Below are 23,176 nucleotides of genomic sequence, written 5' to 3'. Positions count from 1 at the left end.
ACGGCTGGAGCGGCTGCATTACAACTGCAGTCATTTGAGTCAGCTGAAGGTTTAATCCCTCTGGCCTGGCCTCTGCTGCACAGCTGTTTTGCACCATGAGCATCCTGACAGCTGGCATTTTCATCAAGGCTGCCTGAGCCCTGAGCTGCACCACACTGGGCTTGGGTGGCTGCCTCTCCTGCCAGTTTTCCCACCAGCCTCCAGCTCAGCTCCACTGCCACCTGTGTGCCACAGTGGGTGAGGGCTGTGAGGGGCCCACGGCCACACAAGAGCCAAAACCAGGACCTTGGTGAATGTTGACAGGACAGAAGCAGGGAGGGAGAGTTGCTCTGGGAGTGTCTGACCTTCCTGGGATGTACGTGAGGGATGTATGTAGTGTTTGCTGTGCAATGACCAGCTCCTCAGGAAATGCAGGCAGCCTGGGGACTCAGCAGGCAGAGTGTCCCATGGAATGTTTCATCAATACCCACATTTGTGGGGTTTCTTTGTTAAAGGCTCTGCTATGGCCATGAAGCACCTCCCTTCACGCAGTGGATGGCCTCTCTCACCGACAATGGGTATGGACAGTCCCCTGTTCTCCTCTGGTCAAAGCCTGGACACTGGTCTGTAACATCCAGCAAACAACAGTGTCCACCTGCCACCCCTGTAGACAGCTGCCAGTTGGCCAGGAGAGGAAGGTTCTGGCTGTGAGATCTGTCCCTTGTGTGAGCACTCCAGGTTCAGAAATGCAGAGACCTAATGGTGTCTGCAGATGTGGCCAAAGAACCAGTCTCTGTCCCCTCTTTAACTTGCCAAGGCCCAGAAAACAGCAGATATTTGGAGCAGTTTCCTCTCACTTGAGCTTTATGTACTTTATTAACAGCCTGACAAAGAGAGGAAAAATAGCTTGAAAGTCACACTCTGCTGACTCTGTTAACAGCACTGTCTGCCGAGTGGGTTTCAAAGGTCCAGCCCAAACCTAAGTACCCTCCCACAAAGCTGTAGAAAATGTTGTCAATTAACTTGTTTTTGGATTAGGAAACTTGGACAACAGATACCCAAGTTTATTTCAGCATTTCAAAAACCTTCTCATCCCCAAAACTGAAGCCATCATAATTGCCTTCTGAAGGCCTCTTTTATATATATTTGAAGTCTTCCTACCCTACTGACTTCACTCACTGAAAGCCAGATAAAACTCTGAACTCTCCAAAGTTAGTATCTCATCTGTACATTATTTACAAGCAGAGCATGATGAGTCATATTGGACCTGTCATAGAAAGGACAGATTCAAGACCAGGATGGTTTTCTTTGGCAAGGCAAGTAACACGGAGCTTTTTTTTTTCTAAAAAGGTTCCTAATCCTGCAGGAGTTGTAATATTTCTTTTTTCATTAGGAAGAAAGTGTTGGTATTGAGTGCCCCTTCTCATATTTCCTACCACATCTCTGTATTTGGAGAAATAAATCATGAATCCTTTGCATCCAGATGATTAACTGTTTAAATAAAGCACTGTCATGTTGCACCTCTTTTAACATTGGTGCTGTGAATTAACCTGGAGACACTGCAGTGAGCCTTTAACCCTCTCTGCCTCAGCATAATGCACATGATGGTGTCACTCTGGTTCTCTGCATGTGGCTTGTCCCTTGCTGCTTTTACCCTGTGAGGAAAACTGGAGCTTTCTTCCATGTCTTTCTGTTTACATTGCTAGGCACATGCCTGCAAAAATATTTTTCACTACTTTATTTTAAGGCTCTTGCTTTGGCATTTTTCAGTCACACCCTGGAGAGACACCTGAAAGGAAGGAAAACAGTACCTGGATGTTAGCTTGTGCAATGCATGTAATTAAAGCCTGCATAATGACAAAACCCTCTCCTGCTATTTGTTAAGATTTCCCCCACAGCATTATGTATCCTCTTAATTAAGAGCAGAAGCTAAGTAATACCTATTTTATTGCCTCTTGCGTCCAATTAGTCACCCATTGATCATTACCCACTCAACATTTGACAATTAACAGAGCCCCCATTCTCCGCAGGACAGGGATGTGTAGTCCTTCAGAAATGACACGTCCAGAATAACGTGATGGGAGCTGTGTGGATGAGTAATGGGGCAAGAGGTGGGGGTAGGGGAGGAAAAAGCCACCCAAGTGGAACAAAAGACATGTAACATATGCAAATGTTCAATATGTGGTATGTGTTTTATACACTGGATGTATATGAGGTCATAGACAAAGCTCAGCTGGCGGCTGCACCGCTTTTGGGAGGCACGGGAATTTGAGGGAACACTTGAGCTCTCGTGTGATCAAACCTACCTAGTCCTCTCTCTTTAAGACACAAAGCTGTTCCCCATGTGGCTCGTTGCCTTTGCTTTTTTAGGAGGGCAGGATTTAGCATCTGGTTCTCCATTGTCACTGGGACTGTGGGCTGTAGCAACACAGCCCCGGCCAAGTCACCCCCAGACCTGTCAGCAGCTCCACACAGTTGTGCCTGAGCTGCTGCCAACAGAGCATGGCAGCTCTGGGTGTCCAAGGGGCTTCCAGGGAAGCTGCAGGCCCCTTCTGCATGGCCACTTCCTCCTGGGAAGCCTGTCCCAGGAACAGTGATGGCTCAGGCCCCGCATGGTGCCACGAGCAGTGTGCTCGAACCCCTGCAGCCCTTTCCCAACACCAGGGACCCTTCCTATATGAGTAGCATTTTCTAGCTGGGGAATTCCAGCAGCCTGTGGGATTTAGAGGCAGCCCAGAGCCTGAACTGCAGCAGTGAATAAAGCACAGAGAATGCCAGGGCTCACAGACAGGCCTCTGGCATGAGGCTGAGCCTCAACAGTCACAAAGCAGCCCTGCATTCTTTTTTCTTTTTCCAGATTAGAATTCATCCATTTCAGGGCTCAGGAATTTTGTGTGAAGCTGTTACAATAGGTAGCTGAGCAAGGCTCTGGGTGCAGGAGCTCAGCAACAAATGCTGATGCACAAAAAAGCAAACCAGAGCCCTTGGCAAGCTCTAGCCTGGCTGTAGGGAAAGAAGGATAATCTCATTTCTTTACTCTTTGCCCTTTTAGCTATTCACAGAGCTTAATGCCGAGTTATTCCCAACAATGAGCCAAACAATCAAACTTCCATCTGGCCTGCTCAGGCAGAACCAACACTTGCCTCGCAGTCACAGGCCACACCAATCCTGTGGTTTTTTCCCCCCATCCTGGACATACGCTATTTTCCTCTATGCTGGAACAGAGAAGATATTTACATTTGGAAGCAGAAACCGCAGTTCACGCTCCTCAGCCTGCTCTAATCTCATCACCCAAATCCCTGGGCACAAGGAAGCACAGGCGCTGTGAGCACAGCTGGTGCTGCAAACACAGCTGCTGCTGCAACCTTTGGCTCTGCCTCTCCACCACACGATGCAGTGCCTACCAGCTAATGACCTGCTTTTCCTGGGAGGGCAGTTCTCCCTGCACTCCTGCACACTCCCACTGCAGGCTCCAAACTGCAGCCATGCCCTTGGGAGAAATGTTTTCTCTCCCTGACTTTAAGGTAGCTGCAGGCTGCTCTTTGCAGTAGCCAGAGACCCACAGAATCTCTGGGCTGTAGTGGCACTGCTTGCTGCTACCACCTCTCCTGGTTTGGGAATTGGGATTGTAACAGATCACATAGTGAGAACCAGCAGGGGAAAAAAAACAAAAAAGGAAAACAAGAGGAAAAAAAGAGCAGCTCTTTTGTTGTTAACAACATTTTGTCTTCTAATCTACTCATGTCCCAGTTTTACATTTTTGTTAAGCATTCAGCTACAGGGAAGGAATACAAGGAGATAGACTGATGTTTGTGTAGACGTTTTTATGTGTGAATTTCTTTTTGAGTTACAGATAACTGTACACACACACACATAAGAACAGGCTCTGTATTAAAAGTCAACAGAAAATATCTCACGGACTTAAGGGGAGCCAGCATTTCCTCTCTAACATTCAAAATGGACCTCAGCAGCCTGGTTTTAGCTGTCAGAAATTCTGAGAAATTTAGAAGCACTGAGAGGGAGACACTAGCACCCTACTGGTGGCAATCCCAGCAAGGGGCCTCTTTTCCTTCCCTGCAGAAAGGACTTGGGTTCTGGTTTGGTCTGTGCAGGAAAGCCTGAAACTAAAGTGCCCCTTTCTTCAGTTAAGACGGCAGGGAATGCTGCTCCAGTTGACAGGAGTCCCCTCAGTGATAAAATATCCCTGTGTATGAGTCACAGGAAATTATAATCACTGCTTTCCAAGACTGCAGAACACAATGAAATTTCTGAGCTACAAACAGACTTCAATTATTCTTGAAAGACAGACAGACCCTCAAACTGACACAACTGGAGAAAATAAATATCCTTTTGTCTGCACTGCTGGTGGTAATTTCCCATTAGACAGGAAAGGGCTTCTTTGATGAATGAATATTGTCTACACTTCAGAAGAGGAGCTACTGTATATCTCCTAATAGCTCTTGCATGCTTGGGCTCAGCCTCGTGTGAGGCCCTTAAACCCCTTGGGTACAATATAGTAGCATTCATTAGTGTGCTGCATTTTTTATTGCAGCACTTGAGAAAAGGATGGTGCACGTTAAAATAAATTGGAGCAACTTTCCACTCACCTTGAAGTTATGTGGTAAGATCAAGATATTTAGCAATCTGCCTCCTTGGGCTGCGGGTAGTCCTTTCCAGTCTAGAGGCTTCAGGAGAAACACTCACACAGGAGACAGATTTTCAATTTGTGAATATTCTTGTAATTTTAGCAGTTAATCACTTTTCTGTTTTGTATTTACTTAGTTTTTCTACAGTGGTAATTAAATCAAAACCAGAGCATCACCCAGAACTACACTGTGCACTATTTGCAAAAGCCAAGGAATATAATTTTAGTGCCTTTTGTCTTTTTCAAAGACCACCAGGTATAATTGCCTTCTCACAAAAATATAATAACCATGCTAACCATCCCTTTCACAGCAGTGTCACATTTCCACCTGTCACTTTTCCTGAGACCTGTCTTGGATTAAACTTGGCTTAGTCAAACTTGGCCTGTGTCACCCCACAGAGTCCTTTCTGTTGCTGGTAGGTCTTCTAGAAGACCTCTTCTGGAAATCAGCCACCACACCATGGATCAGCTGGGAATCAGGTGGGCTGGTGGGGGGAGCATTTGGCCAATTGTTTTTACCTGGGTGGAATTTATTTAGTCTCACATAAAAAAATTATTGGAAGGAACAGAAGATTCTTAATCTCATATATTCTACTTTTAGAGTCACCACACAACTACTTGTGGTGTATACACAGTGCTTAAGAAAAGGCTTTTATTAATTTATAGCAAAAAAACCTAACAACCTTGTTTAAATTTTTTGCTAATGTTTTTATTTGAGAGATTAAAAAACCCAAACAACAAAACTCCCAACATTAAGAAAAAGAAGCAGAAGAGCTACCGATGAGAAATGGTCTGGATTTGCCACTCAACAGTGGCACCAGTCTGCACACAAGCCAGCTGCAGGCAGAGATCCGGCAGAGACCAACATGGTACTCAGAGACCGAATGCAGTACAAGAAACAGCAAACCCAAGAATCAGAAATAAAGGCCATAAAACCCCAACAATGCCCCATCTGAGTCTTACTTCCAATGACAAACATAGGCAAACTAACGTTTTAGGCTTGTCCCGCATTACAGATGGAAACTGCACTTAAGTTTGTGGCATAGCAAAGGCTGCTAAGGAACTTGGCAGAATGGCCACGCTTCGCCACCGGGCTCTGGGCTGAGGAGGTGACATTTTGGCTTCGCCAGCCCGCTGAGTTACTATGGAGTCCTCAGTTCCATGGATGATATTTTAAGGCAGGGGGGTAGCTGTGGGAAAAAAAAAGAGGGCCACGACTTGCTTTGTAGGTACTAAGAGGAAGCTACAAGTCCAACAAGGATCATGGCCTCTTCAGTACTCCACAGCTACAGGTACAGCAACATTGAATAGATAATGTACATAACATTACTCATAGACTCTACATGTAAAACGTTAACCAATTTGTCATGGAAATCTGGTAACAAGCAACATTGCCGTATAAAGTCACACTTTGAGAAAGGCTAAGTGTGGAAGCCTCCTTTGCAAGAGGATTTTCAGTCAGTTTTGTATAGAAAATATTAAAACAATGACAATTTGTTCTCTGACTCTCAACTGATTATTGGGTTAGTTTTCACAAATGAAGAAAGGTTCTCTTTAGAAAATGTGTGAATCTTCAGAATATGAATTCACAATCTATGTATTAAATAATTAAAAAAAAAGTTTCAACTGTCAGGAAGTCTTAGTTGGCCACAATCTTTTAAAGTAGTAACAGCAATACATGACATAGAAAAGCTTTTCCTGCAACACTTGTAAATGTAAAAGTATTCATGTTAAATGCAACAGAACTAATAAAGAACAAACTGCTGTAGAAGAGAGAAAGGAGAGACTAGCTATGCATTCAGCCACCTTCCTTACAGCTGAACTCCAGCTATTTAAAAACATATTGACTTCATAATTTGGAAAATGATGTCCCATGGGTAATTGGTCTGCATACTCCTATGAAATATGATGCCCCAAATGGCATAACACCCCTTCTTGAAAAGTTTTTAATCTCATGTCCACCATTAGCTCCACAGTTTAAACAAAAAAACAACTATCCAAATGTAAAATGCTCTCTTTTTTTTTAATTACTAAATTAAGAAAGTTAAACAGTTTTAAAATGTAAACTTGTGAATAAACCATAACAAAATGTAATTAAGACTTTAAAATTTGCAACTCAGTATTAAAAACTCAATAGAAATAGAAAGGAAATTTTTTTGTGTTTTTTGGTTAAACGTAAGTAATTCAAGGCTGGTACAGACAACTGAAAAGGTAATACTTTGTTCTGTGCATCCCCCATGAAATGTAAAGAAGTGCATAGTAATTCCACTGGAGAACTTGCAGACACAGAGAAAGTAATTTCATTAGCAGTACAGGACAGTCAACACACTTATTTTACAATGGAAAAATGTTACACATAAAACAGAAAAATCCTAGTTGCATGACCAACAGTTTAGCAGGGGGACATGGCTAAAATGCTATTATTTTAAGACCATCTGAATGTGGTTACACTGCTTAATAAATCTTTTTGAAACATTTCAGTATACATGTTTTGATACAAGAAGTCCTTGCAGTTTCAATTTTCCAGTTCAAACGGTGATGGTGTAGTTTTCTTGCTTTAAATATGTTCGTTTTAATTTCAAGAACAAATCACACACTTGTCAAACATTGGAAACATTACTGTAAATACAGCACGTGATTCCTGAAAGAGCAAAGTTACAACCATCTACAGGTACATAATCATAAACAAAAAGTGCAATCCAATTTAAAAAAATCATGCTTGGCAAAAGCCAAAAATTAGATCACTGGCTTTCAGAATCCCACCAGTGTTTTCATGTCTGCAGTAAAATTATCGCTTTCTGGGTACAGCTGCAGCAGGATTCATTCAATTCCAAATGAGCCTCCTCTGCAATAGCACCCATATACTGTATGTACAGGTTTGTATATATATTATATATATTTTATATATAAAAAAGCAAAAACCCAAACACCTGTCCTGATTTTTTATTTGTTAAAACATGAAAAAAAAAAGTTTTAGACAAAGAGGCCACTTCTGGAAAATAATACTTTTAGTTGAATCAGGAGAAGACTAGTTAAAATCACATAGGTTTTGCATTTTAAAAAAAGGAAAGCACTAGGATCAGTTATTGGCACTGAGTTACTATTTACAATGAACAGAGGTTTTGCAGTTTACATAACATCAATACAATGCAGTTTCGGAGTCTTTGATTAAGAAAAAACAAGTGTTTTTCTCCTTTTCATCCAGGACATTCAGATTATTAGGACAAGTGGTCATAGGCAAGGGCTGTGGAAGTTCCCAGCTGCAGCCCCTCCTGTGCACTGCAGTGCTGGAAGATGTTGCACTCTGGAGAAGCCGATCACAGAGTTGGAAGGTGGAGAGCAGGTAGGACAGGGCTGAGAAATACCTGGTAATTCATGACAGTGTCTGGAAACCAGGGATTTACAGGTTGTCGCCAGGCTGGTACTGGGGTTCTGTTGCAGTGAAGTAGTCTTCAAGAAAACCCTGTAAATATTCAAAAGTTGGACGCTCCTCTGGGTCTTTTTTCCAGCAGTGAATCATAAGCTCATGCAAGGAGATGGGACAGTCCTGAGGACACGGCATCCGATAACCTCGTTCTACTTGCTCCAAGACTTCCCGGTTATTCATGCCTGTGAAGGGCATACAAATCCACAGTAAATTACAGAGAAATGAACCAAGTACAACTATATCTACAACACATGTGGTTTGCTCAATCATACTAATTTCTTTTGGTTAAGACAAGCTAAACACAACCACACTAATGCCCTGTTTCAGCTCCTCATCTACTGCAAGGTAACCTGGATTATTTTCTTTCTCGGTAAGAGAAAGAAAGAGGGTTTTTAGGATCGAGTGATGAGCAGAACACTGCTCCCATGGTTACCCTCTTGGCTTACTCACAATGGGCAGGATTTGGTGCTTTCCCTCTCTGACAGCAGGAACTGTGAAATGCAATACGTGATGTGCTTAAGAAAAACAAATGCATTGCAAAGAATGGAAAAGTCAAAATTCTAGAAATTAAGATGAATTTCTGAAACCCTCACACTGAGCGTGGGTCTTTGTGAAAACATTCTGTGAGGTCATGCTGCAGGGACATCAAGACAAACTCTGCTACTCCTGGCTACCAGGGTTGTCCAGCAGTATTGCCTTCAGTGTCAGCCCAGAAGCTTATTGCTGCTGATCTGCACTCCCTCCATCTGTGCAGATTAGTACAGTTTCTATCATATTTGACTGTTCCCAAAGCAAAACAGAACGAAGCTGCTCACAAGACAAGTCAAATGCCAAGCAAAATATCTCCACTAAAGAACCACAGCTCTCTCTCTCTCTCAGATGAAAAAAAGTAAAAAGTGGATTACCTTCACAGAATCATAGAAACATTTAGGTTGGAAAAGACCCTTAAGATCACTGAGTCCAATTGTTAACCTAACACTGCCAAACCCACCACTGAACCATGTCCCTACAGACTTTTAAATACCTCCAGGGATGGTGACTCATCTTGCTTGACTCTGAGAGTCTCTTTGCTACTTTTTCTTTTCTGTGTAACCCCTTGATTCCTCTGGTGAAGTGCTTTTCACCAAACATTAACTGCAAGTCACTCTAAGCTTTAGTTTACACCTCTCTTCCAGAACTCTCTTTTTAACAGTACCAGAGGTAAGACTGGCACCACAGGCATGCCAAGGTGTTTCCGAGCAAGCCTGCATGCTGACTGCAAGCTTTGTGCTTGCCCTGCCCTGATCCCCTGCTGAAAAATATCTGCAGAATTCATTCTCCTGGCGTAGCAGGTCCTGCCAAGCAGCTCTGCAGGAGAACCAGCAGGGACACTGCAGTTTCTCCATGATTGAATCTAGAAACCAGCACCTCAATGCTGCACTTTGTTAGCTTATCCTCTTCCTGGCTTCCATGACACTGTCCTTCCCTGGGAATCCTCCACTTTCTTCTTGCAGGATGTCCTTTTGAGGAGTTTGCTTGTCCCACCTCCAGAACCCAAAACCTCATATTTTTTGTAAACTTATTTGTGAGGAATAATTCAATCACCTTCTTCAATACAGATTCATTTATCTACTCTACACTTTGACTTGTAGAAATGTCTGGTTTTGGCTGGGATAGAGTTAACTTTCTTCCTAGTAGCTGGTGCAATATTGTGTTTTGGATTTAGTATGAGAATAATGTTAGTAACACACTGATGTTTTAGTTACTGATAAGTAGCATTCATCCTACATCAAGGACTTTTCAGTTTCTCATGCTTTGCCATTGAGAAGGTGCACAAGAAACTGGGAGAAACTGTATTGTGCATAATTTTTTTTTCTTGGCTTATATTCCTCTCTTTTTAATTTCCAATAAAGTTATTATTATATTCAACTTTATTTCAGTTATTAAACTGTTATTATCTCAACCTCTTGGGCATCAGCAGGAGAATATTACTCTGTCAAAATAAAAATAAAAGGTTTTTACCCTTTTTCTGATTCTCCTCCCCATCCCATCTTTTGGGGGCCTGGGGGTGGGCAGTGGGAGTCAGCAAGTGTCTGTGTGGTATTTAAGTTACTGTCTGGGGCTAAGCCATGATAGGGAATAAAATCCTTATGTTACATAGCATTTGGGACAGTTACTTGGCTGTAACCTTGGATTTGGTCCTTAATCTCTATCCTCATGTCCTGACTGTGTTTAATTATTAAGGATGCTTAGAAAAAAACATCTGTATCATTTAGCCTTTCCTGACTATCCACCTCTAGATTCTCATCTCACTTTAGGATTACAAAACCCTTCTTCCTCTTATCTTGTCAGGGTAATTTCCTCCTAGTGATATCCATTTGCAAGGATCTGGGCAAGGATCATATTCCTATCCTGTCACTGTAACCACCTTGGCATGGTCTCCCCACTTATTCCTTGTATTTATATTTAGGCTCTCAATTATCCATGTTGTGGTCACAGCGTGGTTCTGCTTAGCTTACTGCAGCACCTCCCATTTTCAAACACAAGGAGTACTTGGTTTAGTTTCATGATTTTACTGCAAGGCAAGGGAAAGGAGAAAGGAAAAGTAGGGCACTGTTTCTTTTGCTGCCTGTGTGCACTGTGGAGCCTCTCCAGAAAACTGTCTCATACTCTTACAGGCCTCTCCTTAATGCCCCCTTTCACAGGGATAATTGCAAAAAGAAAGGTTAGATTACTGATTCACAGTATTCCCTAACCTGCAGACCAACATTTCAGCACTGGTTTCTTGTGTTTCATTTATTAGCTGCATCCATCCACCATATTTTTGGTGTTAGGTATTTATAAACTAGGAGCAAACGCTTTGAATGGCTCCTGAAGTGGATCATGGTTAGGTCTTCAAAATGATAAAAAAGAGCAAGCCTCTGCAGACATCAGATTCTGCATAGTGTTAAGGTTCTCTTATATTACTGACTCCAAACTGATGTTGTTAGGTCACAGAGGCTCACAACAAACCAGAACACATGGAAAAAATATTTGGTTGTTCCTCACTATCCAGCAAGAACATTTCCAAAGATATTTTACTTTTTCATTAGACTACAAAACATTACTGGTCTGTTAGACACCACAAACTCAAGGCAGCATCAACCCAAACTTTCTGGCCTTGCTGTTTTCAAGACACTATGAGAAAAAAACATGCACATTTTGTTCACTTTGTGTTCTCAATATTAGTTTTATAAATTCATGTTTTGAACTAAAATCTGCACCTTTCTTCATATCCTTGTCTTTGAATCAGCTGAATTACCTTGTGTTTTGGGGTGAGAACTTCTGCTGTGCTTTGCTTCCCTTACATATTAAAGGTTATGAAAATAACTGGTACAGGTAACTCATCTGTTTGTATATAAATAACCACTAACAAACTGCATTCTTTGCTTTTATTTTGGCAGTACATCCTTAAGTACAACATGGATGGAAGCAACAGCAGCAGAAAAGCTCCTTCCCAGCTGATTTGTTGTTCTAAGATATCAAATGTTTGGTATTTTTATCCAGTGCTTTACTCAGTGCTGCAAAGCACACGCTGAAACCTGATAACGAACTGTGTGCTGGAAGAAAAACCCTGAGGAGACAGAAGGGGGAGGAAAAACATAAACAGCTCTTCACTTCCCTTTGTTTAACAAAAAGGTAGAAAAAAGAACATGAAAGAGACATTGCTGTCTGAAATCATAGTCACTTTTTTGTCCCTGGAAAGTGAGTCAAGCTAGGTTTTTTCATCACAGTTTAATCCAGGAAAATGCCCTTCTTTTCTTTTCTCCTTTCTCCTTTCCCCTTTCCCTTCCCCCACAGTAAACCCCAGTTATGAAACTAAAGCAAGTAATCCTCATGTTCCTCACTGGAATTCAGACATCCAGCAAGGGCTGAAGTACCTAGGATTTGCCAAAGAAATTCTGTTAGTTTTGACATGAACTGCTAATTTAAAACAGTGTTGCAAAGACTTTTATGTCTAAATCAATTGGATTACTAGTCAGACTTATAAAAATGGGAGTGCTTCAGGTACACATTTTACCTCTTAAACGGCCTATTTATGTTTACAAACCTATTCTATAGACTTACTTATCCTGCAAGTTTTAGTGTTTCTCTTTTGATAGCTGGAGTCTGTCATATCTTCACCACAGAGAGAATATCTGAGCAGTCTGTACAACTCCTCTCTCCTAATAAATACTCAAGAGTTTCAACTCTTAATAAATAATAAATGACATTCTGCTTGCACTATGCTTCCAGACCCCTTAAAAGTTTATCCTAAAATCCTTAAATCTGTGAAATAAAATACTCAGCAATATTCTTTTGTTGGATACAGCTCTTCCACCTGGGTTGGGGATACACCTGGTATCAATCCATGCTGGGGGACAACAAATATGGTTAGAGCAGCCCTGCCGAGAAGGACTTGGGGGTGCTGATGGATGAGAGGCTGGACAGGAGCTGGCAATGGGCACCTGCAGCCCAGAAAACCAGAAGTGTCCTGGGCTGCATCCAAAGCAGATTGGCCAGCAGGGCAAGGGAGGGGATTCTGCCCCTCTGCCCTGCTCTGCTCTGCTCTGGTGAGACTCCACCTAGAGCCCTGCATCCAGCCCTGGGGTTCCAGCACTGGAAGGACTTGGACCTGTTGGAGCTAATCCAGAGAAGCGCCCTGAAATGAGAAATGGCTGAGACAATCAGGATTGTTCAGCCTGGAGAAGAGAAGCCTCTGGGGAAACCTTACCTGAGAAATGGCTGAGACAATCAGGATTGTTCAGCCTAGAGAAGAGAAGCCTCTGGGGAAACCTTACTGTGGCCTTTCAGTACATGAAGGGGGCCTGTTAGCAGAGCCTGTCGGGATAGGACAAGGCTTCAGTTTTAAACATACTTCAGTTTTAAACTGAAGGAGACTAAATTTGGATTAGGTATAAGAAAGAAAACTTTTTTACAATGATGGTGGTAAAACACTGGAGCAGGTTGCCCAGAGTGGTCATGGATACCCTATCCCTGGGAACATTCAGGTTCAGGCTGGAAAGGGCTCTTGAGTAACCTGAGAGATCCCTGCTTAAGGTAGGATTGGACTAGATGACCTTTAAGAGGTCCCTTCCCACCCAGACTATTCTATCATTGTAGAATTCTATGAAAAATCAGCTTGTGCTCATGATGTTTCAATAATTACTACTTGGCCAAGAAGAAAACATCCAATTCCCAAAAGATGGCTTTTCCATTAGCTTTTTGTTCCCTGAGAAGACCAAAAATCAAATAACCTCCCACCATCCAGCTTTATTAGTGAAACCTTCAATAATCTCAGGATGCCACAGGATACAGCCACTCTAATGCTCAGTACCATAAAAATCTACTGCCCATATAGACTGAGGACAGAATGCAATACTGCTTGGCTTTTCCTAGAAAAGTTGTAGGAACTTTAAGTTACAGTGACTGTAAGAGTTACTGTGACACAAAAAAGGATGTGGAGTTTCCAATTATGGCTGAAGAAAACACTGGAAAGTACTTTGGTGTGCTCTTAGGAGCTTGATTAGATGGAGCACAGCAGATCTGCAAATATCATGGATCTGGGCAATGCTGCTCTTCCAGAAGACAGGAAACATTACTGTAACTAGGGAGTGTCCCTGCATGCAAACTAATGAGCTATACAGATTACTTTGGGACATGTGAACTCCAGTGAGGAGAGCAATTGTTTTAGGCTACTTTGCTATTGCTTTCTTCTCTTAAGACTGTAGTGGGTTGACCCTGGCTGGATGCCAAGCACCCACCAAAGTCTCTATCTCACTCCACAGCTGGACAGGGAAGAGAAAATATAACAAAGGGCTCATTAGTTGATAGACTAATAGTTGATAGGACTGGGATAGATCACCTGCCAAATAGTGTCACAGGCAAAACAGGCTAGAACTAGAGATATCAACTGAATTTACTGCTAACAAAATCAGAGCAGGATAATGAGAAGTAAAATAAGACTTTAAAAACCCCTCTCTTTATCCACACCCCTCTCTCCTTCCCAGCTCTAGCTCCTCCACAGAGATATCAACTGAATTTACTGCTAACAAAATCAGAGCAGGATAATGAGAAGTAAAATAAGACCTTAAAAACACCATATCCACACCCCTCTCTCCTTCACAGCTCTAGCTCCTCCACAAGTGCTGCAGGGAGACAGGGAATGGGTGTTATGGTCAGCTCATCTCTGGTTGTTTCTCCTGCAGCTCAGGGAGAGAGCGGGGTCCTTCCTCTACTCCAGCATGGGGTCCCTACATGGGAGACAGCTCTCCATGAACTTCTCCAGCATGGGTCCACCCCACAGGCAAGTCCTCCCTGAACTGCTGCAGGGTGGGTCACTCTTCCACGGTCCTTCAAGGGCAGCAGCTCAAGGTTGCATCTATTTGCTCCAGAGGAGCTCCTGTCTCCACGGGCCTCCCACAAGGTCACAGCCTCTTCTCAGGCACCCGCCCTGTCCTCCCACTGTGATGGCTTGGCCATGCAAACCCAATACACAGACTGGGAATGATGCTCCTTCCAGACCCACTGCATGCTTTCAGACCAGTGATCAGAGTAATACAGTGCACGGAAGGGAACAGCAAAGCTGCTCCTGAGGGAAGACAACCTCTGAATGCTGTTCTTACTGAGTGCAATGCAAACCAAGTTATTTCTGGGGAAAAGGAGGAACAGGTTTTAAAACTCTGGAAGTCATGCCACCTCACCTAGAAATTAAAGCCTGAAAACCCCCAACATCTCCTCATCCTCAAAGCTGGACTATCAATATCTGTTTTTTGCTTTGGTTTTATTTTTTAAAATAAGTTATTTCCTTGGTGTGACAGATGAATAGATGCAACCTTGAGCTGCAGCATTTGTGAGCAGAGCTTCCTTGCTTACAAATAAACCCACCTGACCTTATCTATCCTATGTGATGAGTACACATCTTTCTTAACCTTCTATTTACCATCCACGATGATGTTACACCCACCTACCTATGCTGGCTCACTGTTATGTACTTGGCCCCAGGCTTGGGTAGCACATGCTGTCTGGCACTCGTGGCCCAGCTCCCCCCAGGGATGAGGAGGCTGAATACAGCTGCCCAAAGGCTGCAGGGCTGCTTGGAGCATAGACTAAAAGACCTGCCTGGCCAGAGGCAGCAATGTGAGTAGCATCATAGCTGTCACACTAGAGTTAAAATGAAAATGCTCTTGACGTGACAACTGCAGTAGAAAGCACAAGGGGCAAGGTCAGGTGCGGCTGAGATTTTTGCTTATCCCAAAGGCAGCATGTTAAAAACCCACAAATTCTCCAACTACAGCTAGGGAAGGGCATTTGTCAAAGAGAAAAGAAACTGACACTGAAAAGGTCCACTAAGCAGACTGTTTCTTAAGCTTGGCTCCTCCTCTGGCCCAGTCTATTTTTCATTTCTCCACTGTAATACTAGAAATAGAGCCTCTGTGTGAAAGACTGTGAAAGTTGCTTATTTGAATCTGTTGCCTTGTGAAAAGGATATAAAAGCATAAACTAGTTATCATAGTGGCCCATTATGATCACAGACAGAGAAAAGGCTTGGTTGAAGTATGAACATAGGGACAACTTCCAAAAAGTTGGTCCTGCTTGTGGGAGCTATAGAGTTTGGGGCAAGGCTTTATTATGAACTCTAGACCGATCATTATCTCCACCAGAAAAATCTTTACAGCTTATGTATCTCACCACTGCACCAGCCTGTCTTCCAAAATGGGGCATCAGGACAGGAACTGCTTGAAATCTGTAGGACAAAGAATGCCAAGTTCTGTGCCACCCAGTCTGTGTCCCTGCTGTAAACTATCTGCCCTCCCCCTCTGTCCTACTCATTGTGCTTCTCCCTCCTTCTACACAAGCTTAAAACAATGCCTGGTTCCAGACATGGGAAGGCACGAGGTATGGTGTCCTGCAGGCATGGGTACCACCCCAGGACTGTGATGTGTGCTGTAAATCCTCTCTCCAGGCACTAAGAACTTGTCAAGCAAGAGAGCAATCCCTTTGTCTGAGGGCCTCTCTCCACTTTTCCCCGCCTGCTACAAGCTGTAAGCAGGAACATCAGGACAACATGCCCACAACTATTCCAGAAACTGGATATTACAGCAGACAGACAGTTCCATGACTCTCTTTGTTTCAAGGCTGACACTTTTCAGTGTCACATCCCGGGTACCAAAGTGCTGGCAGTGCCAACAGACCGCATTCTCTCACCTATGGGTTGTCTACTTGGATGAAGAGGGCTGAGTCTTGCCTCTCAGGATGACAGAAATCCCATTTTTCTTCCTTGTGCAAGCCATGCCATAATGGCAAGAAAAGCCCTGTGGGTGCATCTGAACCCTACTGCCTATCTCAGACAGGGATAGGTATTCACAAAACTTTGTCCTTCACAAGGTCCTTCCTCCTCCCAGCAGGAGACAGATGGTCCTTTCTATGTCAGGGGAAAAGAGAGCCTTTTCTAAGGAGCTCAGGAGGCCTTTGCCACCTTGGAAAGTCCAAGTTCTCTTTTCCATCCACTTGCAAAGACAGATCCTTCTGAGAAGTTCCCCTCCCCCCTCTACTGCTGCCTCAGCCTATAAAAGCTTTCCCATTTAAGGTCTGGGAGATGAGACTAGACTGAAATCTGTAAAGACTTTGGACACTTAAAGGTAAGATCCAGGCTGCCCTTATGAAAACTGGCAGAGGGGAGTGATGGTGACCATGAGAATTGTTAAGACCCCCCAGATGAGCAATAGGGGAGTCCTGGTGGGAAGGAGTGGCCCTGGCCTAGAGGTAACCAAGGCAGCACATGACTGTTCAGAAAATTGCTGACTTAGTGATATGTAACACACAAAAAATTGCTTCCAGCTACTTGGTGTCTTCCTAGTGCAGGTGGAGGAGAGTGAGCCGGAAGGACTTTCGGCTTTATGTGAGGGCTTTATGTAGTGAGGGATGAAGGGGTAGGATGGTGCTGAAAGAGGAGAGATCCCGCTGGTTCTCTTTGATGTGCTCAAGCTGCCACTTAATAAAACTGTCCAGAATTTCAGGACACAGCCCATGCCTGAGATTACTGTCATGGCTCCTGCAAGAAGTTATATATTGCGAGCACTTAAATGCACATCCTGTGGACTCCTTCTCCTTTGGTGAGGGAAAGAAACATTTATGAAGTGCAGACATCCTCTGCAGCCGTGGCCAGCCCTTTGTTCAGCTACAGACTTGTGAGTAAATATAGGGCTTAAATGGTTGTTTTTGCATGGAATGGTACTTTCACCTTAACTCTGCCCTGGCTGGTGACAGCCCCTGTGCATCCACTCTGCTGGCAGTGACTAGAGAATTCCTGCAGCCCAGTCAGGAACACTGCCCACCCTCTGGGAGTAGCACCACACCAAGTAAAGCTTATAGATCTTTTTTCTCTCTTTGAACTTTGCACAGCATGCAGTGTCTGTTTAAACCCTCAATAAACCTGCAGAAATCATTGCTTTCTCACACCACTACCGGGAATCTTATGGCAGAAAGACTTTTGTGCTGACTGGTGACAGAGCTGCTTTGACTGGAGGCAACACCCCACAAGGGGAAGTGCTGGGCAGAGGGACTCATCCATTCCACAGAAACATGCCATTGTATTTTCTGCTACCTCATTCAGTTGTCACAGCCACACCTTTGCTAAGCTGCTCCCTGTTAATGATGCCAAAGTTCACTGCTGATCATGAGATGCCTTCCAGTCCCCTTATTCTCTTCTCAAATATCAGCTACTGGCTGCTAGATGCTAGCAAACTTGAAATTCCTGGTACAAGTCTGGAAGATTAGTTTTGCTGAGTTCAGTCTTCTGAAGTGGTGTGAGACACCACAGGGTAAACTGAACTCCACCTTGATGCTTCTCCTGCTCAGTTTGATATATGGATCTGACTGCTTGATCACAGCACAGATTGGAAAACTGAAACTGCTGTAGGGCGTTTTCCATTAAATCAGCTGCAGTGCACACAGCCAGACTGTTGAGTATTTAGATTTTTTTAAAAATAAAAATACTAAAAAAATGCAGCTAGAGGCATCTTGAAATGCAGGGCATCCCCTGTTAATAACTGCGCTGATGAGAAAAAGAAGGGATTAAATTTTTTTCCATGTAATGCATGGCTTTCACCTCACCCCTTTCCTCTTCACCTGAATGCCCACAGTCTTCAGGAGGGCAACAAGAATGAAAAGCTCTTTCTGCATAGGCAGATCCAATCACCCCTTCTACAAATCTTAATCCATTGGACACTTGGCAGGGTTTCAACAAAGAGTCATGGGGCCTCCAGTTCCCCCATGCAGAGAATCTGGCCCTGCTGTGACCCTGCCATGAGCTCTGGTCTGCACATCACAGAACTATTTTCTTCCCTTTCCATCCATCTCAAAAGCAAGGATTAAAATTTGAGAGTTTATGAAAAAGAGATTTGAGAGCACCAGACATTCAGACAGTCATCAAACCTTGCAGTGAATCAGACTGACAGAATAGAAGGAGTAAGGCCTCTGTGGGAGTTTAACTGTAGGTACCTTAAAGTAAATGCAATAGTGTGGAGAGCTATTTGCTCCAGAATATAATAATTTTACAGTGCTTTCATTAGTTGTCTGGAAATTATATTAACTGAATTGAGCACAATTAAAACAGAAGAAATGAATATGTTGAATTGTCCCCTTGTCATTTTTATCATGACCATCCCAAAGCAGCTTTGAGTCAGAACTGTTTTCAAGCATACACAAAATTTACACATTATAGCCATTCTCCTTTGAGCTCAGAGAATATAAATAACCACTGCAGCTTAAACATACGGCCCATTCCCACTCCTTTTTCCAGGTGAAGCAGGACATTTTTCTTACCTGGGTATGGCACTCTCCCTTTTGTTACCAGCTCTGTCAGTAGGATCCCAAAAGACCACACATCTGACTTTATTGTGAACCTTCCATACAGGGCCGCTTCTGGCGCTGTCCATTTAATGGGGAATTTTGCACCTAAAGAGAGAATACGAGTCTTAACCAGAACAGAGACAGAGCCAAAGCACCAGGTCACAGGGGACTCTTGTGTTCTGCAGCACGTGCAGGTGGCAGGAGCTGCAGACCAGTGTCACCCAACAGCTCCACAGAGTACACTCAGAGAGGACATGTGGGCATCAGGAAAGATTAAGCAGGGAAAGGGTCAGTTTGTCCCACATCACAAGAGAAGAATAAGACATTTTAGCTCAAGTTTGAAGTTTTATAAAATGAAAAAAAAAACCAACCAAAAACCAAAAACCCCACCCCAGTTTTAGAAACAAATAAGCCAAATATAATAGAAATAACTTCTCCTAAAGTGTTTTAAATATTTTCAAATCAAACACAGTTACTACGTATAAGCAGAAGTGAGATATACTGGATCTGTACCTCCCAGTTTGCCTGCTCAAGCTGAGCAAAGTGCAAACATGGTGAAAACAAAAATTAAAAGCAAATCCAATATTTCATTAGAAACACACAAGGACCTTAAAATAATACTGCCATTGGAGTTGCTTGGAGTGCTTGATATCAAGGCATGACTTTGGCTTGTGATTTATAACTTGACAGTGTACTTTAAGCTCCTGGCACTGCAAAGCCTGTAGTGCCTTAAATACGTGCAGTTCTAATGTGCTCATCCATCATCAGAGCTTGCAGGAGCCAGTTGCAGTAAGGATAGTGAGATAACAAACCTTTAAACACTGATTTATTTGCTTTTCCAATCACTGACTGTTTTCTTAGGGAAAATATTTTCAGTATGACTTTAAAGAAAAGTCTTGTGGTAATAATTAACTCATAGTATGTACAAAAAATATGCAGACATTTCCCTGGTGTCTTGTATTAACATACAGGCAAAAGAGTTGCATTGCTTATTGCTGATCCCTAGTGACAAACGCTCTTGAATTTGGAAACAGACTGACTTCGACTTCACATCACCCTCTCATAAAAGCTCCCTTTGCTTTCAGGAGGAGTGTGAAAGTGTAACAACGTGGACAAATCACTGTCAGGGAGTGAACTTATGGTACTGTTTAGAGTTCCCTGCTGGCACTGCTCTGCCATCACATCCAGGGCTCAGTGTCCTGTATCTTCTGCCACACACCCCCATCTGACGTGACTTAGAGTAAAAAGTAAACATGGTAATTCTCATCTCCTTATTTAGTAAAACTTTGATGTGCTAAAATTTTTTCTGCTCTACATGTAAATGATCCTAAGAGAGACTACTACTCTAGTACAAATACATTTTTTTCCTAGGGAGTATTGCAGTTGGTCAAGTAACTCCTGCTAAATGACTTGAAAATGTCTTGCTAAAGGATGGAAAAGATGCAAGAGAAAATTTCAGATATCAATGCCTGAAGTCAGGAATGTAAGTCTAGTTAAGCATCGTTAAGCACAGTACTGGATAGATTTGCAAAGATGCCTGAGGATTTTGGATGCCTGTTCACTTTTTAAAATCCGTCTTATGTATTTTCATTGGGTGACACGTAGGCAGAACTAAAATTTGGGTGCTTGGCTTTATCTCAATCTCCTTCACTTACACTTCTTTGTGTGACCAATCTTAGCTCACAAGGCTCAAAATTTGCAGACTTTAATCTCCTCTTTTTGCCTTGGCTGTGCTGTGTGAGTCCTTTGCAGCAGAAGCTGCCATCACTTGATGTCCTGGAAGCTGGCCCTGCTTCAGCAGCACCAGCAGCCACGTGTGCTTGGCAATTGGCTGCTCCAGCTGCTGGGAGGTCCTGAGGCTGTACAGCCCATGCCAGTCCCTGGAAAAACTGCAAGCTGCATGTGTCTGCTGGTCAGTGCATGCAGGCAGCAGTGCATACCTTTAGATGGGCCTGTGCAGGCAGCCCTGAACGTGAGGGCCAGTGTCCCTCTGCTCTCTCCTACGTGCAGCCCAGCCAGTACACACACCCCGTGCCAGCTGAGTGAGGGAATAGCTCCAGGCTGGCCAGGAGCCTGAAGCCTTGGACCTTGGCTGGTGCTGCGTGAGATGGCCACGCAGGGGGCTTTGATTGTTCACATGTTGCGCACGTTTTATTCAACAATTTTCTTTTTCTTTAATCAGCTGTGTTTTGCTGAGAAACTTAGCCAAATCTGCTCGAATTCCCTTTTGATTCAAACTCAGATCCAAAGGTAGCAACCACCTACAACACATCTTTGAAGGAAGGAAATCTCTTCAGACTCTTTTGTGGCCAACTTCCCCAGTATTTTTGTCTTCCTCAACCTACTGCCAGTGTGGCACTGGGAGATGAGTATGCAGTGTGTTGTCAAAACACAGGAAAATGAGAAGCAAGGTAAGTCCCTGAGAAGGGGGATGAATTCCAGGACATCCCTTTTCCAGTACAATCCTCACAGGGTTGTGATGAGCACTGCTGGAAAGATGAATGGTCTGTGCTGAGGATTTTCCAACAACAGGACAGCTATTCATTACTTCTCTATGCTGCCCCTGCTGTGGATGGTTCTCTGTCTAAAACAACTAATACAAAAAATCACGTTCTGCAGTTTGTGCAGCATTTCCTGATAGATGACAGATTCGGAGTGGTAGATGGGGAGGAGAAAAATGCCAGCTTGGCAGAGAGCTTGCTAGCAGAGCCCTGCCTCATGATTTTTTGGCCCTGCAACACATGTTGGAGGCTAGATGGTTCAAGAGAGTCTGCAGTCCAGTATGGCAGAGCTGTCAGTGAAGGAAGAGCAGAGAGAACACACCAGGTTGGTCACCTGCACTGCTCTCACGTAAGGAGATGACACACAGCTTGTGTGAATGGGGGTGTGTGTTTGCCTGACAGGGATCCCTCCAAGGTTCTGCCCTTCATTCAATGCCTGGAACAGGAGACAGAGACAGTGCACTGCTGTGAAAGCACAGAAATTCCCAAATGTGTTGAGCAGTGCCCTGAAGCCTCCTGCTTGCTGTAGCTCCATGGAGTGTTAGCACAGGCCGGATGCTGTGCATGCTTCCTGATGGACACACAGTTCCTGTGCTTAACTCTCTTCCCAACACACTGATTAAAAAACCCAATGCCTCTCTCTGCCCAGGCCTCAGAAGCTTATTAAACAAACTGACTTTGTGCTGCAAACAAATTACAGCATCAGATAAAACGTGTATTACTGACAAGCATGTTAATAAATCTGATAAGCCAAATCACCCCAGCTGACAAGGCAGCCCATCTCCTACCCTGAAGGCGGATTTTGCATCAGCGGGGGAGGGATTTCTCTCTTTTTGTTGCTGGAACATGTTTTATTACAAACCAGAACATCAGTAACCCCATGCATGGACACCAACAGCAGACTGCATTCATCAGGTCAGGGTAACCTGTCTTTGCCCCAAAATAAGGTACTAATCTGCAGCTTTTATCTCAGTCATCTCGTCCCCTCCACACTTTTTTTTTTAAACATTACAGCCTGGGGAAAGCCTTTTTTGGGTTTCTGCACTGCTCGTAACCACATGAAACCAAAGCTGCTGATACAAATTATGGTTAGAGCAGCAGCCCCAAGCCTGTGAGGATTTTTGTGAGGCTCAGCCCTATTCTTGGGACCTTTGCCTGACTCTGCCCAGGAATTCACACAGGTTATCTCCCAGGAGGATTTCCCTGGGAAAAAAATCAATCCATGGTCCTGTTTTAATTCTTTGCTGGCTATAAGCGGGTCATGTGATGAGAAGGAGCAGAGGGGGCTGGGATGATTGAGTGACCTTGAGATACAACTCTCAGCATGGCTTCTTCTGAGGCCAGTAAAAATCCCTCAGAGGTTTGGTTTCTTTTCAGATCTAAATCTTGATGAAGTAGAAACCTCTGAAATTCATGCCCCAGAGCCACTGCCAGCTTGATAATGATCCTGTTTCTGGAAATGCTACAAAGCTGCTACCTCATGTACCTTAAAACCAAACCCAATGGAGGACTCCAAGCTCTATGACCCGAAAACTTGGGGTCCGCTTGGGCTAGCAATCCGGGCATTGGATTGCTTGTGGGGCTGGAAAGGGAAAGCTGTAAAAGGCAAAAACGAAGTGCTGAAGCAAGCATGAAACAGGAAACGAGTCAGCCCTGGCAGGCGATGAGTGCCGTGTGGGAGGGACCGCGCAATCACATTTTTTGTGCTGTGAGAAGGAACGTGGAATTGCAAGCCTGGCAAACATCAGCCATGAGGAGCAGGCCCCGCAGGCG

General features: G+C 43.7%; 1 protein-coding gene across 4 annotated transcripts in view; it reads right to left on the bottom strand.

Annotated features, from left to right (window-relative positions):
• Window positions 1-4,706: 4,706 nt before the first annotated feature.
• The window catches only part of FYN (FYN proto-oncogene, Src family tyrosine kinase), a 78,462-nt gene continuing 59,992 nt past the window's right edge, over window positions 4,707-23,176 (bottom strand). For all 4 annotated transcript variants that reach the window (XM_039728414.1, XM_039728384.1, XM_039728405.1 and 1 more), the window contains 2 exons: window positions 18,876-19,007; window positions 4,707-8,233 (listed from right to left, as the gene is read on the bottom strand). In XM_039728414.1, the coding sequence (XP_039584348.1) occupies window positions 8,025-8,233; window positions 18,876-19,007 (341 nt within the window). In that variant the 3' untranslated portion in view covers window positions 4,707-8,024. The remainder of the gene's footprint in view (window positions 8,234-18,875; window positions 19,008-23,176) is intronic.

The sequence above is a fragment of the Passer montanus genome, unplaced genomic scaffold (assembly GCF_014805655.1).
Source record: "Passer montanus isolate IOZ18808 unplaced genomic scaffold, ASM1480565v1 scaffold11, whole genome shotgun sequence".
Taxonomy (NCBI): domain Eukaryota; kingdom Metazoa; phylum Chordata; class Aves; order Passeriformes; family Passeridae; genus Passer; species Passer montanus.
Note: the sequence above shows the minus strand (reverse complement) of the source record. Positions and strands in the feature narration are given on the sequence as shown.